The sequence below is a fragment of the Phoxinus phoxinus genome (assembly GCF_949152265.1).
Source record: "Phoxinus phoxinus genome assembly, chromosome: 2".
In the NCBI taxonomy this organism is placed as follows: domain Eukaryota; kingdom Metazoa; phylum Chordata; class Actinopteri; order Cypriniformes; family Leuciscidae; genus Phoxinus; species Phoxinus phoxinus.
The window spans coordinates 52,484,109-52,499,836 of record NC_136877.1 but is presented as its reverse complement, the minus strand read 5'-3'; the positions used below and the strand labels follow the sequence as shown (position 1 = coordinate 52,499,836).

The following is a 15,728-nucleotide window of genomic DNA, read 5'->3' as shown; positions in this document are numbered from 1 at the left end:
TCAGAACCGGAGTTCGGCTGAATGGATTCGAAAACGGTAAAACTCAACTGTTTAACTCTGGGGGAGTTGTAAAATGAGCCTATTTCCAAAAAAAGTGGAGTATCCCTTTAAATACACAAACTAATTACAAGACAAGGAACACCTGTGAACAATGATCAGACGATTAACCAATGACAAGACACATAGCAGGCTCACATGACAAACAGGGAATCACATGACAAGAGACAGAAACGTGACAATGACCAGAACAAAAGACAAAACCCAAACCGTGACACCTATAGCTTCTAACAAAATCATTACCTAGACAATTTTCCTTGTTGAATTGTGATGAACACCTTATGAAACTTTTAATTGGGTTGATATAATCCCTCTATATTTGTGACAGTATCATGTAATTGACCATGCTTGAGTCACATACAGACTTCAACATTCAGAATGCAAAACACAACAATGGTAATTATTAAATTTGACTACTACTGCTACTACTGACACAAGACAAAAAAAAAAGCCATACTAAGAGTAAATCTTAAGTAAATGATCAAGTACTCTGTTATTTATTAGTAACTATAACTCTTGTGTAAGTAAACTGTACTAACTAAGCATTTGTCAGTACAACATACTATTCCTATTTCACTTTACTTGGTTTTTAAGGCAATCAGTCTGCATGCTTTTTTAAGTAAGTCTAACAAATGAGATTTTACAGTGTGGTGTTTTAATTCTGCTTCTGTACTGCCTAATTCCGCTGCTCACTTCACAGCGTCTCGACACTTTGTCTTGCATTAAAGTATAAACATGTCACATGACTCATTTATGCACATGCAAATAGAACAAATATGTTAAAGCTTTGCAAATGTTCCTAAACGATTTCACATGCAAAAATTCTAAAATTAATTTAAATATTTTTAACATTTAGTTTTATTCCAAAATATAGGCCTATTCGTAAATCATAACTATGAACAATAATATATATTTACAATATTCCTGTGTTATATTTTATTTGGGATCTGGAATCATTATGGATTCGGATTCTCTCAGAACAGAAACTCTCAATCCGACTCCCAGCCCAAATTTCCCTGCCTTGTGACGTCACACGGAGAGAAGTACACCAGTCTCCTTCAGGAATCATCCACAGATTCAAACTGACCGTAAAACCACTTCATCATCAACGTACGGATTTCACTCGACAGGACAGGTTAGTTCGGTTCATTTTTAATAAAAAACAAATATGACTGCAGATATTAGTGACAACAGTTGCTGATTACAAAACTTTTGAGTGTCAAAACAAAACCATAAAATAAAGATGCCTTCATTAATAATAATACATTAAATTGCCTTAAATAAATCTAAAATAAAGAAACATTGTCCTCTGATTGTTTTCTCATAGTTGTTGTTGTTCCATGTCTTGAATTGCAGAAAGTTTTAAATATTTGTAATGTGTTCAAAATGAAAATCAATGAAATGTTTGACCTAACTGACATGTAAAACACTTCCAGACGGCCCTCGGTCATTACTGTCTGTCTGGAAACTGCGAGACTGAGATTTTACAGCAATGTTCCTCTAGGATCCTTGACATTAATCTTTAAAATCTTTGTCATATTTCACATTTTTGTCTTTTGTCCCAACATTACAGAGCAATATAGTTCATCTTTATAAGGACTTCTCTGTGAGATGATGGGGATCATCGAGTGCTGGCTGATATTATTGGGTAAGGTAAGACTTTCATTATTAACAGTAAAAGAAGACCTGTTCACACCAATGATGATAGTCATAACGATAAAGGCGATAGTTTTTAAAAAAATCGTTCGAAATATAAAATAATAGCAGAGTCCGCACCACAACTATAACTGCACATAGAAACCATATCTTTGGACTCACTTAGAGAACGATTTTTCCTAGCTGATGAACGATAAAAACACTGACGGCTAATCAGAATCCATCGTGCTGTAACGAGCTCGCGCATTTAAAGTGACAGATGACAAAACCGCAGCGCGCTTAGAATAAACAGCACAAGATTGTGATCTGTATAGTGTTCCTTCTTGGGGTGAACGGGCCTTAAAGGGATAGTTCACCCAAAATGTTTTACTATGTTGAAAACAAAAGAAGATATTTTGAAGAATGTCGGTAACCAAACAGTTGATGGGCCACATTGACTTCCATAGGATTTCTTTCCATACTAAAATCATCAGATGTGTATGGTGTTCCTGAATATATGAAAGTTGTATTAACTATAGGCTAATTAAAATGAACTAATTCAATCATTTTTATAAATACATTTATCTGTGCGTATAAACTTTACACACATCAAGTACTTCAGTTTGTTGTAGGCCTACTTTGCATATTGTACTTTGACTTTTGTGCATCAGTGCATGATTCATTGCTCATTCACTGCTTTACAAAACAAATCTAATGACATTTGGATGCTCATTTGCCTCTTTACATCTGATTGCTTGTTATATTATTGCTCTGTTATATAATAGCCTATCTTTTGCACATGCAGGGCTGTTTTCTATCCAGGAACAGGCAGATTGCACTAAAGGTAGAGCAACTATTCACAGCAACTGTTTAGCTTGTTTTTTGGCAAAATTGAGGTTTTCAAACACACACACACGCACAAATTTAACAGCATCTAAATAAACTTTCTGAATTTCTTGAAGAAAAAAAAAAACTTAAGATCCGTGATCACCTAATTTGCCTTTTCCAGAGAATCTTGCACCAAGAGGAACAGCCACACAGTCGACGACAGGCGGTGCTAAGTCCGCCAACCTCGCCATCGATGGCGGGAAGGATTTCTCTACATCTTCTAGTACTTGTGCCGCAACCAGTTGGGAGGAAAACCCGTGGTGGAGGCTGGATCTCCAAACAGCGCATCTACAGATCATCGTGGTTGTCACTTTCAGAGACGACAGCTTTCCAGGAACAGGGAGATCAATGCCAGTAATGTTTGGAAACTCTCTGCAGATCTATGGAGATCCCATGTGAGGCGCTTCAGATGTTAAACTGTATTTCGATGGTCAACTTTAGACATTCTAATAAATACCAAGTTATGGCATGAATCTCTAGATGGCGCTGTCTTATAGGTCCTTTACTCATCTGGTAGCGATCGCATCATCATCTAGACAGCACAGCTGATTGGTTGCTGTTGCATCAGTGTGCTTTCAGAAACCCTCCACCTTCCCTAGCTCCACCTGTATAAGTAACTTTACAACTACATGTCTACTAACTCTCATTAGAGTGACTATACGTTTGGGGTTATGACTAGTGGAAAAGATGACATGTACTTGTGAAGTTACTTATAGTCAGTAGAATATTTAAAGTGGATTATAAATATAAAGTTGTGCCATAGTTAAATCACAAATGCATGAATGAATTCAAATGACCATGAGAGAAACATTGCACAGGAATAAAAATCTCACATAAACATGTCATTTACTTGAGGTTCTGACGTAATGTTAATTGCAACAATCATTCATAGATTTTTCACCTATGCTATATAGTAGGGAAGTATGGACTTTTGGAAACACAATTGAGCAAAAACTATATATTTACAACCTTTTATTGCTTACAGTAAACAGAGTTAAAAAAGCCAAAAAAAAGTGTTAAAAAATCGAATTCAATACATTTATACTGGTAACTAGTGTGAAGAAATACATCAGGGGTAATATTGATCTGTTGTGTGTGTGTGTGTGTCTGTGTGTCTGTGTGTGTGTGTGTGTGTGTGTGTGTGTGGTCCTGTAGATGTACCAAGATCTCAAGTGATCAAGCAGCCTTTACCAACACCTACTCTTGCGGTACAACGGAGGGACGGTACATCAAGATTCGTGGAAAGTGGGACATTCTGTCGGTGTGTGAGGTGGAAGTATATGAGACAGGTGATCACACACAAATCCCATTTATGTTTCTGTGCAGATATACCTGTGGAATGCTTGTGAGTGTTTGATATAAGGCTTCTGCGTAGATCAGGGGTGCAAAACCCCAGAGCCCTGCAGAGTTTAGTTCCCAACACACACACACACACACACACACACACACACACACACACACACACACACACACACACACACACACACACACACACACACACACACACACACACACACCTGTAGTAGACTTGATGAGTTGCAGACAGCCCTGGCGTAGAAGCTTGTAACTGTGGTTACATATTGAAAAAAAAAAATGGAAATGGATTAATAAGGTGCAGGTAAATATCATCAAGTCACATTTACCATTCTGCAAAATGTTGCGTAGTCCGGTCATCCCAACAGGATTCTGCGTGAGGGCGAAACAATTCTCCATGTAGATTTTGCTCTTGTTAAAGTTTGCCACACTGACAAATTCTGATTCGGTTGAAAGTAGAGGATACTAGTGGATTTTACTGAGAACGATAACTTGGACCACGCTGGCCGATAACTGATTAATCGATCGATCATTTTTAAAAGGGATATTGAATGAAACATAAAACATATAATAGTGCTGAAATTTAAGACATATACAAAAAAAGTACTGAACCATGAAAATGTACTGTACTTTTTAAATATAAATATGAATTATGCCTTGATCATTCATGTTAGTTCATAGTGCATTAACTAATGTTAAGAGATACAACTTTAAAATGTTTTAGTAAATGCTGAAATAAACAATAAAAAATACTTTAATTAACCTTAGTTAATGACTCTTATTGAAAATTGTTAGCATTTATATAAATCCAAACAGTAATGCTTACAGATGGCCATCTTTAAATATCTACGCAAAGGCCACACATATATGTGTGTGTGTAAATGTGTAGGTTTGTAGAGTTCGTTTTTGCGACTCAAAAATCATATCACGGATGTGAGAGGACACTGGCGTTGTTAGTTCGCCGCTTCTCTATCCAAACTCTATCCCTCTGCTAAACTGGCGTTATCGTTTCAACTCTACTGACCACGATTATCAGCTGTAAACCTGCACCTCTCCGTCTGTACGTGGATTATACCCAGTTGGATGTCAACTTACCTGCCATCATTTTCATCCTACGACGGCTTCCACCCCTGACCAGCACCACCAGCTGGACTTCCCCGTGGTAACATCAACGCCACCGGCGGCTCATCCCTGGGTAACTCCACAAACTTTTTTAGGGCCAGTTAGGGCTCGTGCATGGGACTGCTGCCTCCAGTTAGCATCTGCTAGCCGCTACTAAGTCAGTAGGCGGCTAGCTACCGAACGAGAGTTTCGGCTTCGACAGCTTCGGCTACTTGACGGTGGCTGACACTATCGACCTCTCAGTCCCTGTCTCCTCTGCTCATCATCCACGTTCAGTCCACCTGCACTTAACCATCTCCAATCTCTCGCTTTCGCCGACTGTCCTGTCGTGACACCTGAAATTAGACACACATGTATACTGTGTGTATACTCTCACACGTAATTTACTTCTATTTTAGAACACTTGATTATCTACTGAAAATATAAACATATGTATTATGTTGATAAACTTCACGAGGTGTCAGTGATGGTTTTTATTTGGCCTCTAGCGGGCGCTCTCGCTCTGTATAATGACAGCACACACTTCTCAGACGCAACACGGATGAACTATCGGTATGGACTTCTGCCGATAACCGATTGTTCTAGCAGTCGGTTATCCGTGCAGATTAATCAGCAAGTTGCTATTGCCGCTACAAACGTTGGACATTTTTGCACACGAAACACACGTGACAGCATTTTAAAAGTGTCTCAGTACATACCTTAATTTGCATTTTTTTTATATAGGTTTAGTCAATAATCAGAATAAAGATGAAGTATGTGTGACTGATACTTGTGTTTGTTTGATGCAGTTATTGTCCCGTTAGATTATATAAAGCGATCGTTCATGAAGCTAGCGTTTAACTCCAGCGCCGATCTGTCCGACCCGACAGTGACGGATCAAGTGCTGAAAGAGGTGAGAGTGTGATGCGAGTCTCTTATCCTGTTCTGATGCATTGATATGATATTAATGAGTGTTCACTCCAGTTGACGTCAGCGCTGGCTGTGAGAGGAATCACCAATGTGACGCTGAGCTGGTCTCAAACTCCTGAAGAAGAAGAAGTGATCCAAAGCGGTGAGTGAATCCAGAAGAAACACTGTAAAGTCCCTCAGTGATGTGCTTAACAATGAGGAACGCCTGTGATTCTCACTTTTAGATTCACACTGAAGCAGATCCGGACACTCAGAGGAGGAGTGATCTTCCACATATTCATCATTTTTGCATCTCAGTTATTCATACAGTTACTGCAAGATGCCAGAATAAACATGCAGAACCTCTGAAACATGAATGATTACAGCAGGAAAGAAAAGGAATATAATTGAATGATAAAATAAATATAAACAATAAGCTTTTCTCTCACTAAAATTATGTATTTTTGGATGTTGTAGGGAAAATAATTATCCTATATTTCCCAATAAATTTATTTTGATTTTGATATGATTACATCATATCAATATTATATGTAATAAATAACATATAATATATTTAGCTAATTATAAAGATTCATATTTTCTCTCCTCAAAATTATACATTTTGATGTTATTTGAAAAAATAGCTTGTTTATTAAAAACGATTTATAAAAATAAATACAACGAATATGTACTGTATGTAACACACACACACACACACACACACACACACACACACACACACACACACACACACACACACACACACACACACACACACACACACACACATATATACTGTATATAACATTAAGCTATTCTCCCTTATGTCCCAAGAAATTAAGTATTTTGAGAGAGCTAGATAACAGAAAATATTTACAATATTATAGTATATAATATTTATACATATATATATATATACTATAATATTTACAATATTTTCTGTTATCTAGCTCTCTCAAAATACTTAATTTCTTGGGACATAAGGGAGATATATATATATAAAACCACTTTCATTAGCCACTTTGATTTTATGTTGTCATAAATAAAAAAAGAAAGAAAAGAAGACAGTGATATAGAGTTATGAGTAAAGATGTAACATCACAAACTGAAATATAAAAATATTTTAACGACCTGCCAATAGTAGACATTATGCGTCAGAGGGTTTAATAGGGCTTAAACAAAGATAAAGTAAAACAAAATTGTGTTTTTCATTATATATGTGTCTGGTAGTGTGGCAAGACTCTTGTTTTTTCATAATATCACACTTGAGTCAGGCATTTATCATTATCTTTATACATAACTAATGCGGTTACTCAACTGTGTAATGATCAGTTGTATGTGTAGAGTTCAGTGCTTATAGTTGCAGAAAGAGAAAGAGTCCTTCAGGAACGTCTTCAGTAGTCAACACACACTGTGAAATCCAACAGTTGTTCTTCTAACTAACACTTTTCAGTTAACTTTACTTAATGTCTAAACTTAACTGTCCACATTTAGCAATCTGTACTATTCACATGCTATGCGAAGTTAAGATTAATTGTTTGATTTGAGTACATTTGTTTCAAGAAAGTTCTTAACCCTCTGGGGACCGAGGTGTTTTTGGGGTCCTTGAGATGTTCTGACATGCCCTGACATTTGTGCTTTTTTCAGTTGCTTATAAACATATTAATGGCAAAGGTGTAATTACACTATTTATCACAAACAGGGCTATCATAATATGTGAGCAACATGCATGTACATGTTTGTATTTTTGAGAGAATAATATTTATGTATGGTTATTCAAAAAACAAAAAATTAAAGTGTCTGAAATAACGCCACAAAACACATAGTAAATATGTGTTCACAATACTTTTGAGTAATGGAAGTTATAGCCTAGAGTTTTTCCTTCAAAATGATCTGAAAATCGTCCTGCCGCCGGCGCGTTTGCCGTCCCCAGAGGGTTAATAGACTTCTCACTAATTTCCTCTTCTGCAGTAATCTTTCTCTGTTTGCATTCACTCATTCCCCAAAGTCATCTTGAATGTTAAATTGTCAATATAACTGAAAGATTTGAGAGAACATAAACTGACTTTATAAATGTTATTTTTCCTAAATGTTTTTGTGTGCGCTCACCATTATGGTGATCCGTGTATCTTTGGTTGGGCACTTGGAACTTCATATATATTACAGTAATTCTCCATCTACTGATGCAGCGAAGCAACAAGAAATCACAGTTATTCGGTCTCAAAGGAAGGGAATAATAAATAGTTTGATTTTAAAAGGTGAGCTAACTTCCAACTAAATCATTAACTAGTCTATTTTTCATGTCGAACAATAATTTTATTGCTAACTCTTATGTCTAAACACTTTGAATTGGGTCGAGATAATCCCTCTATATTTGTGACAATATCATGCAAATGATCATGCTTGAGTCACACAGACTTCAACATTCAGCATACAGAACACAACAATGGTAGCAATTACATTGTATTTATAATTTATTCTTGTTTAGTTACTATAACTCTTGTGTAAGTGAACTATACTAAGCATTTGTCAGCCCAACATACTATTCCTATTTCACTTTGCGATCGGTCTGCATGCTTCTTTAAGTAAGTCTAGAACTAATTAGATTTTACAGTGCAGTTACATTCATATATCTGGTGTTCATGGTTAAGAAAACGTGACAATCATGGTCATATTTTAGTTATATATATATTGGATAAATGGTAAATGGACTGCATTTATATAGCGCTTTCACAGAACCAATGGCCACCAAAGCTCTTTACATTTAGCCTCACATTCACCCATTCATACACCGATATGCAGTACAGTGTTGTAAAATCATTCTTGAACAAGATACACGATCCAAGTTACATACAAATATATGTATATTGTAAGTATATTCAAAAAGTTGCGTTGGATTGTACTGTGAAGGGTCATAGCACTTACATGTTGTCCTACTGCTAGTTTAATTGCTTCTATTGTTTCTCATTTGTAAGTCGCTTTGGATAAAAGAATAAATGAATAAATGTAAATATTGTCAGCAGTTATCATTGAATGACAATAATATGAATTATCCTTAAGATGTACCACTATATTTATAAAATGACCAGGTGTTCATTGATAAAGTGAAACTATAATGTACATGGATACGTTTGGCTAATTACTTATGCATATTTATAGGGAATGATTCATCTAATTATATGAAGCATGTCAGGATAATGAATTTAAAGCAGGAACAATTACATAAATCAATTGAAGAATAAAAAATATCTTCTTGAAAGATTCAGTCTGTGTATCCGGGTTATTAATGTTTATCAGCACAAAACCTGTAAATAAAACATAAATATTGATTAAATCATATATACAGTAGTTTATCTCTGTGATCATGAATTATTTTGTGTTCAGGTAGGCCATTTGCATAAATGCTTATATATATTTAATACTTTTTTTATAACATTACTGTTTATAACCATTAACATGAACTAAACCTAATGATCATGTGCATGATATATACATCATTTTTAAAATATGTTTTCTATGTAAAACTATTTACATTGTCCAACATATTATGCGTTGACATAAAATGTATTTTAAGATAGGAAATGTAATATCTTTCCCATCAAAGTACATATATTTTGCCATTTAAATGCTTAAAAAGATTTTTAATTTGAAAAATATATTTGCTCAAGCTTTGCATATATTTAGCAAGTTTATAGTTTTTGTGGTTGTCTATGTAGGGAAATGTGAACTGATGTCCACACACACTTTCAGAAATAAAGCTGCTCTGTACTAAAGTAAAAAGTGTGACAGGTTTACCTTGTTGGTTTCTTCGCCTTGTGCGTCACTTCCCGGTACGGGAGTCTCGTCCAGGACAGTTTAACGTCAGACACCAAACTCAACCCCAGAGCGGACTGCAGCTAAAACACACCGACACCAGGCTTTGTGTAGCGCTTCAGGAACCAGACTGACATCAGCACCAGACCAAAACTAGACATGTCTATCGGACTTGACAAAGACTGAATAGCAAATCTGATTAAATTCACGTTTATTTGTACAGCGCTTTTCACGATACACATCGTTTCAAAAGCAGCTTTACAGAATGAGTCCATATTACAATTTAGAGGAAGCTGTCTAAGTTAAGTATTTCAGAAATGTACATATACAAAGTCAAAGTTAGCTAAAAATGTATTAATTTAAACAATGTAATAATTTCATGCAGAAACAATGAGCTCATTGAAGTAATGAATACTTGTGTGTTAACAAATGATTATGACATTTAGAAAATATAGCATTGGTGCAATTCAACAACAACAACAACAACAGGAAGTGTCATCATCATTTCTTAAACTGACTCTATAATGGATGTTCTCTCTAATTCTTCAATTGCTTGTCTTCTTACCTGATAGAGAAGTGTGTTGTTCACTGCAGAAGTATCAACACCGGAGGATAATTCCATCCTCAGAAATGTTTTTTTCCTATAAACTGAAATACGCAGAATAACAACACTGGCTTAAAAACAAAAAGATTCTGTGTTGAAGTAAATACTACAGAAAAAAAATATTGTAATTTCTACCTGAATTAAGTTAGTTCAAGCAAGAATTTTAAAAACAAAGTAAATTCTATATTCTATATACTCGATTTGAGCCCAACGTTTAAAATTAAGTAAAATCTACTCAACTTTCTGATACTGGTGTTCCCATCATGCACTGGAGCATAAATAATTAATAAGGTTGCAGTTTTTTCACTGTTTTCCAGCTGTATTTGCATTGTTTTATCATTGCTTTTGTTGTTAGGTTTACTAACTTGCTGTTTTGGAGTTAATTTTTTACTAGAAATGACACATTCATACTAAAAAATGATCCAAGGAATGTTTCCGTTATTGTGTTTTGTGTACCAAGTATTGAGTATCTCTGTGTAAACTAAGTAGAAATTACTCAACAAACTTCAATAGGTTGAGTTAAAGTAACTTATTTTCTCTGTTAATTATACCTAACTTAGTCTAGTAGATTTTTTACTTAATTCCATATGTGAAATTATCTTAAAAATATAAGCAGAAAATCAGTTCACAATCTATCTGGACAACTTATGTCTGATAACTCGCCTTAAGGACAGAAGTCACGTTACCAGAATTTAGCATAAGTTTTTTTAAATAATGCAAGCGACACCAGGTTTGTAATAGATATTGTAGGTTTTTTTTTCTTCCTGGGCAAATTAATTTAATTTCAATTTTGAAAGAATTCTGTGGAATTCATTTAAAATCTGACAATCTCTGATGACTCAATAAGTGCAATTCACACTGTAAAAAAGTTATGTTTCAACGAAGTAAGTAGATATTCGTGCTGACTTAAAATTGTAAGTTTAGTCAACTTGAAATGTGAAATTGTACAACTTAAATTTTTCAGTTGACTAAACTTAAAATTTTAAGACAGCAAGAATACTTACTGTTTTAAGTTGAAGCAGCATTTTTTTTTACAGTGCGAATTGCACTTATTGAGTCATTAAAAATTGTTAGGTTTTAACTGAAATTTTAAGTTTAGTCAACTATTACAAGGAAATTGTAATAAGTGACAATATGGATTTTTGAGTTGACTAAACTTAAAATTTCAAGGCAGACCAAACACTTAAGTTTTTTTTGTTTTGTTTTTAAGTGTATCTTTATTCCTCAAAGTGGCGATTTCTGATACACAAAAAAATACACAATATCATCAGCAAAAGTTGAAATACTGAGCAGGGCAAGTATTTTATCACTATCAAATATTAGTGTCACAGTCACTTGATGGTGGATCTGGTGAAGAATATGAGCCAGATGCTGAATACTGGGGGAATGAGCTCTGACGTGTACGGTGATGATGGGGAAAAGCATCTCAAATTGAACCCTTAAAATATCTGGAGAGTTTTACACTATTGCGTCACATAGAGATCCACCCGAGTCGCTGAAGACCCAAATATATATAATAATGATTTCCAAATTATTCATGCATTTAAGAAACAGTAGAAATAGGTCAGAATTGACTTGTTCCATACACAGCGTGATGAAGCTGTCAGCGATTACACATAAATAATATATTATACATGTATTAATAAAAAAAATTTTTTCATATAGTTTTGAGAATATGGATGAGGATGCAAATATGAGCCAGATGCTGAATGCATTGGGAAATGAGCTCTGATAAGGATGGGGAAAACACATCTGCTCAAATGTAGCCGTCTCAAGTACCAAAGTAATAATTATTAAAATATCATGAGAGTTTTATACTATTGCAATAGTTAGAGATCCATCCGTGTTAGATATACATGCCGAAACATTCATTCATTTAAGGGTTAAAAGTGTACAGTTAAGTAAGAATTGACCTGTTCCGTAAACTTCCACCTCACACAGTGTGAGAAAAGTCTTGATTTTAGGAAGGAACATGTTGACGTAACGGCCGCCCATTCCACCGCACGAGAAACTGACAGTGCCACCTGCTGGAACAGCCGAAGAAACGACAGCACACCTAGAGAGAGAGAGAGAGAGAGAGAGAGAGAGAGAGAGAGAGAGAGAGAGAGAGAGAGAGACATCAGGCGACCTGTTCAAATCCCGATCTGAGGACATGCTCAGCGAGTAACTTCACCTGGGATTGTCATTGCCGTTGTTTTCCAGGGAGTTTCCGATGCGGATCTCTACTCCAGTCATGCGCTCCGGACAGCAGTCTCTTCTGTTGGTGATGGTCACCCTGTTAATGTAGTAATAATCCAGCAGGTCCAGCCTCCACCACGAGCTGAGCTGCTCTAATGTGATGGAGCAGAACGTGGCTTCACCTGGAGCGTACCTTTTGCCGTCGATGGCGTTTCCGGCTCCCCAGTATGCTCCATATGTGCTCGACTGCACAGCTTTTCCTTTCAATGCCAAATTCTCTAGAAAAGATTTATTCAAAAAGATAAAGAGGGCCAAGAAGACATATGACTGTAATGTGCGAAGCTTCAATAGAACTTTGGAAACACTTTAAAATAAGATTTCATTAGTTCACGACACGAGTTAGCAATGACGACTACTTCTAAAGCATTTATTAAAATTAACATTTAGTTTATTATTAAAATCAGAATTTCTGTGTCAATATTATTTAATGGATCTGAGCTGACATGAATGAAGAGTTGTATTTTACTACTAACAAATGTATTGCTTGGTTAATGCATTAACTAAGGTGTTCCAAGAACCTTTTACCTTCCAAGTTTTCTGAACTGCCCTGATTGGAAAAGACACCTGTTGCAAAAAACAAATTATTCCATTGATTTCTAAGAAGTTGTTTAATGTTGCATTTGATTCTTTGAATATTTTTGCAGAACAGCTATAATTTTACATTATATGACTGGTGCATGTCATTTATACTCACCAAAAACTAAAAACAGGTAACCGAGTCCCTCCATCTTGTTTTTGAAGATACAGGTCACTGGAATAAAGGACATCTTCGGTGATATTGATATTGCAATAATTGAAGTCATAGGCGAGATTCTGCATGTGAGAACGATACTGCACCTGTGATGGTCAGATATGAAGAGTTTCTCCGTCTTCCCTCTTTATATTTGTCTTTCTCTTCGCAGCTTGAGTCTCCACCCTTATGAGATCCTCTCTGGCCGTTTGCTGAATATATTTCACACTTCATTGGACCTCCAGAATTGCTTTTCTCTGCTCACCTTCACCGCTCATGTCAAAACTGATTTACAAAACAAATTTTCCAAAATAGCACATGAAAATAAGGATCTTTGAGAATCTCAGTCGTCAGAAGAGAACCCAAGAAATGGCTGGTACTTCGGATTCATTTTCATACAGTTTTTTTTCCAGACTTGTCTACATCCATCTAAATGACCGATTGTGGCGAGCAGGACGAGGTCGAGGAACGTGGGAGGACAGCGAGAGGCTGGTGGCGTGATTATAATGAGCGACACCTGCGCGACGCACCGGTCTCGTATCTCTACAATCGGTCATCGATATGAGTTAAAGACACACCGGTCTCGTATCTCTCATGCCCCTCGACATCGTCCTGCGAGTTAAAGTGAAAATTACGTTTTCAGATCACGTATCGCAAACTCAGCAGATTTCCCCCCTCCCTCCATGAGTTTCATTAGTATTTGTTCAGAACAGTATCAGTTCCTATGAGGAATCATCTGACATCATTTGAATCATCGCAACTATGCTGAGGCATTTTTCATCGACATATTTTATTATGTAAATGTTTTGTACTGAATGGTAAAGTATGTGAAGTATAGATGGTACAAAATTTGAGAGATTTAGTCAGTTTGAAAAAAAAAATTGTCTCAGGAAAATAGTGATCTATTTATGACATTGTATTGTGTTGAATGTAATGGACACTGCAACGCTACGTTTCTAAATGAAGACGATGATGAAGATTCAATAACAAGATTATTTATTCCAATACCGGACACTGAACTGATATAAAGCTGGAACTTAAATACGGATGATTAACACAAACGACGATCAGCTGGGGTGAATGTGGTTCCCGGGATCATTTAGATGCAGCCTTGGCACTTCACCAGGCGAGGTCGCTGTTACTGAAGCTTCGAGTAATGATCAGATTTTTAAAACAATTCTTCTAAGTGGTTCAGTGTTTCACCCGTATCCACCGACATCCAGGGGCTAGTTTCCCTGATGTTGAGGGGATAGTAGAACGTGGGTATGTGTCTCTACCGCCCATTGACGAGACGTTTGCAAAGTATCTATACCACCATGGAGGCGTTGGTTGGGAAATTCAGAGAGTCCACACCCAGACAGGCAGGAGAGACTGGCCTGTCACGGGCCGAGGACCTTAGACAGGGACAGAGAACCAGTGTTGCCTCTCGTGCACCTCCTCCGTGGAGGAATAGGTCGCAGAAGAGGTGGGACTCCCGCAAGAAGAGGGATCTGAGGAAGTTGATCCAGCCCAAACAGTGATAGAACACTTCTTAAATCAGGCCTGAGGCTGGGCCAATGATGAGTGGTATAATGTTCTGATGACCCGCCTCAGCTTGGTTAGTGAGAGTGCCTCTTTCAGGCATGTAATAGAGAGGTTTTTTCAGACTCTCATATGAGAAATCTTTCTCTTGAGGCTGTTGCTCCTCCGAGTCCTCAGGTAGATCTATACTTATAGGCTTGCCCTCACCAGGGCCGCCTTGGTAGCTGGCCAAGGCTATACTAGGGATAGTGGAGGCATTCTACTAAAGCATTTTCTGCCTCTAGCCCTTCACTATTTGAATGTAAGCTTTTTAGCATCCCTATATGACAGCCTACCATTTAAATTAAATTTATCATTTTCGAAAGGTAATTATTGAATATTTCCATGAATTAGATGTACATTTCTGTCATGATTCCTATCTTGTGTCCCCCTTGTCTTGTGTGAACTGTAACAAGTTAGCTCAAAGGGGAAATATTAGTAATAATCCATAATTACCAATTATGATTAATTATTAATATTTGGGTCAGTTAATTAGATTAACTTTGAGGTGAGCTAAATTAATATTACAATCAATTCATCAGTTCCAACGAACTCTTTGATTATTCATTTATCCTAAAAAAAGTGTATCTTTTATGGACACCGAAGATATTTTTTTCTTAGCATGACAGCTCTTAGAGCTTGCAACAAGATCAAGATCGTAAAAGGGATTGTTGCAAGCAGAGGATCAGAAACAAAATACATAATTGTGCACAAGTTTTATTAACTAAATCACAAATATAACTAAACTAAACAAACATACATACATACATTCATTCATTCATACATACATACATACATACATACATACATACATACATACATACATGCATAGTTAAAGTAGTAAATACTTTAGTAAAATGGTGAGTGTTATGGAACTGG

General features: G+C 36.2%; 2 protein-coding genes across 2 annotated transcripts; one reads left to right on the top strand and one right to left on the bottom strand.

The window, feature by feature from the left end:
- The first annotated feature begins 212 nt into the window (after positions 1-212).
- Positions 213-9,160, top strand: LOC306993321 (fucolectin-1-like). The gene is made up of 11 exons (XM_079603012.1): positions 213-453; positions 1,036-1,192; positions 1,631-1,705; positions 2,498-2,536; positions 2,702-2,975; positions 3,736-3,869; positions 5,805-5,908; positions 5,980-6,067; positions 6,150-6,399; positions 7,564-8,606; positions 8,707-9,160. Exons 3-9 carry the CDS (start codon positions 1,669-1,671, stop codon positions 6,158-6,160), a joined length of 687 nt encoding a protein of 228 aa, XP_079459138.1. The 5' UTR covers positions 213-453; positions 1,036-1,192; positions 1,631-1,668; the 3' UTR covers positions 6,161-6,399; positions 7,564-8,606; positions 8,707-9,160.
- LOC306993280 (fucolectin-like) lies at positions 8,362-13,407 on the bottom strand. The gene is made up of 7 exons (XM_079602953.1): positions 13,254-13,407; positions 13,085-13,123; positions 12,495-12,777; positions 12,235-12,377; positions 10,283-10,365; positions 9,700-9,800; positions 8,362-9,209 (listed from the first exon to the last, which is right to left on the bottom strand). Exons 1-7 carry the CDS (start codon positions 13,360-13,362, stop codon positions 9,188-9,190), a joined length of 780 nt encoding a protein of 259 aa, XP_079459079.1. The 5' UTR covers positions 13,363-13,407; the 3' UTR covers positions 8,362-9,187.
- Positions 13,408-15,728: the final 2,321 nt, after the last annotated feature.

Excerpts from the sequence above, each read along its gene's own strand:
- LOC306993321 (XM_079603012.1), top strand. The coding sequence starts at position 1,669 with ATGATGGGGATCATCGAGTGCTGGCTGATATTATTGG. Across the intron at positions 3,870-5,804 it reads GGTGGAAGTATATGAGACAG|TTATTGTCCCGTTAGATTAT; the intron begins GTGATCACACAC and ends TGTTTGATGCAG. Across the intron at positions 5,909-5,979 it reads CGGATCAAGTGCTGAAAGAG|TTGACGTCAGCGCTGGCTGT; the intron begins GTGAGAGTGTGA and ends TGTTCACTCCAG.
- LOC306993280 (XM_079602953.1), bottom strand. The coding sequence starts at position 13,362 with ATGACTTCAATTATTGCAATATCAATATCACCGAAGATGTCCTTTATT. Across the intron at positions 13,124-13,253 it reads TTACCTGTTTTTAGTTTTTG|GTGTCTTTTCCAATCAGGGC; the intron begins GTGAGTATAAAT and ends TTTTTGCAACAG. Across the intron at positions 12,378-12,494 it reads AACGGCAATGACAATCCCAG|GTGTGCTGTCGTTTCTTCGG; the intron begins GTGAAGTTACTC and ends CTCTCTCTCTAG.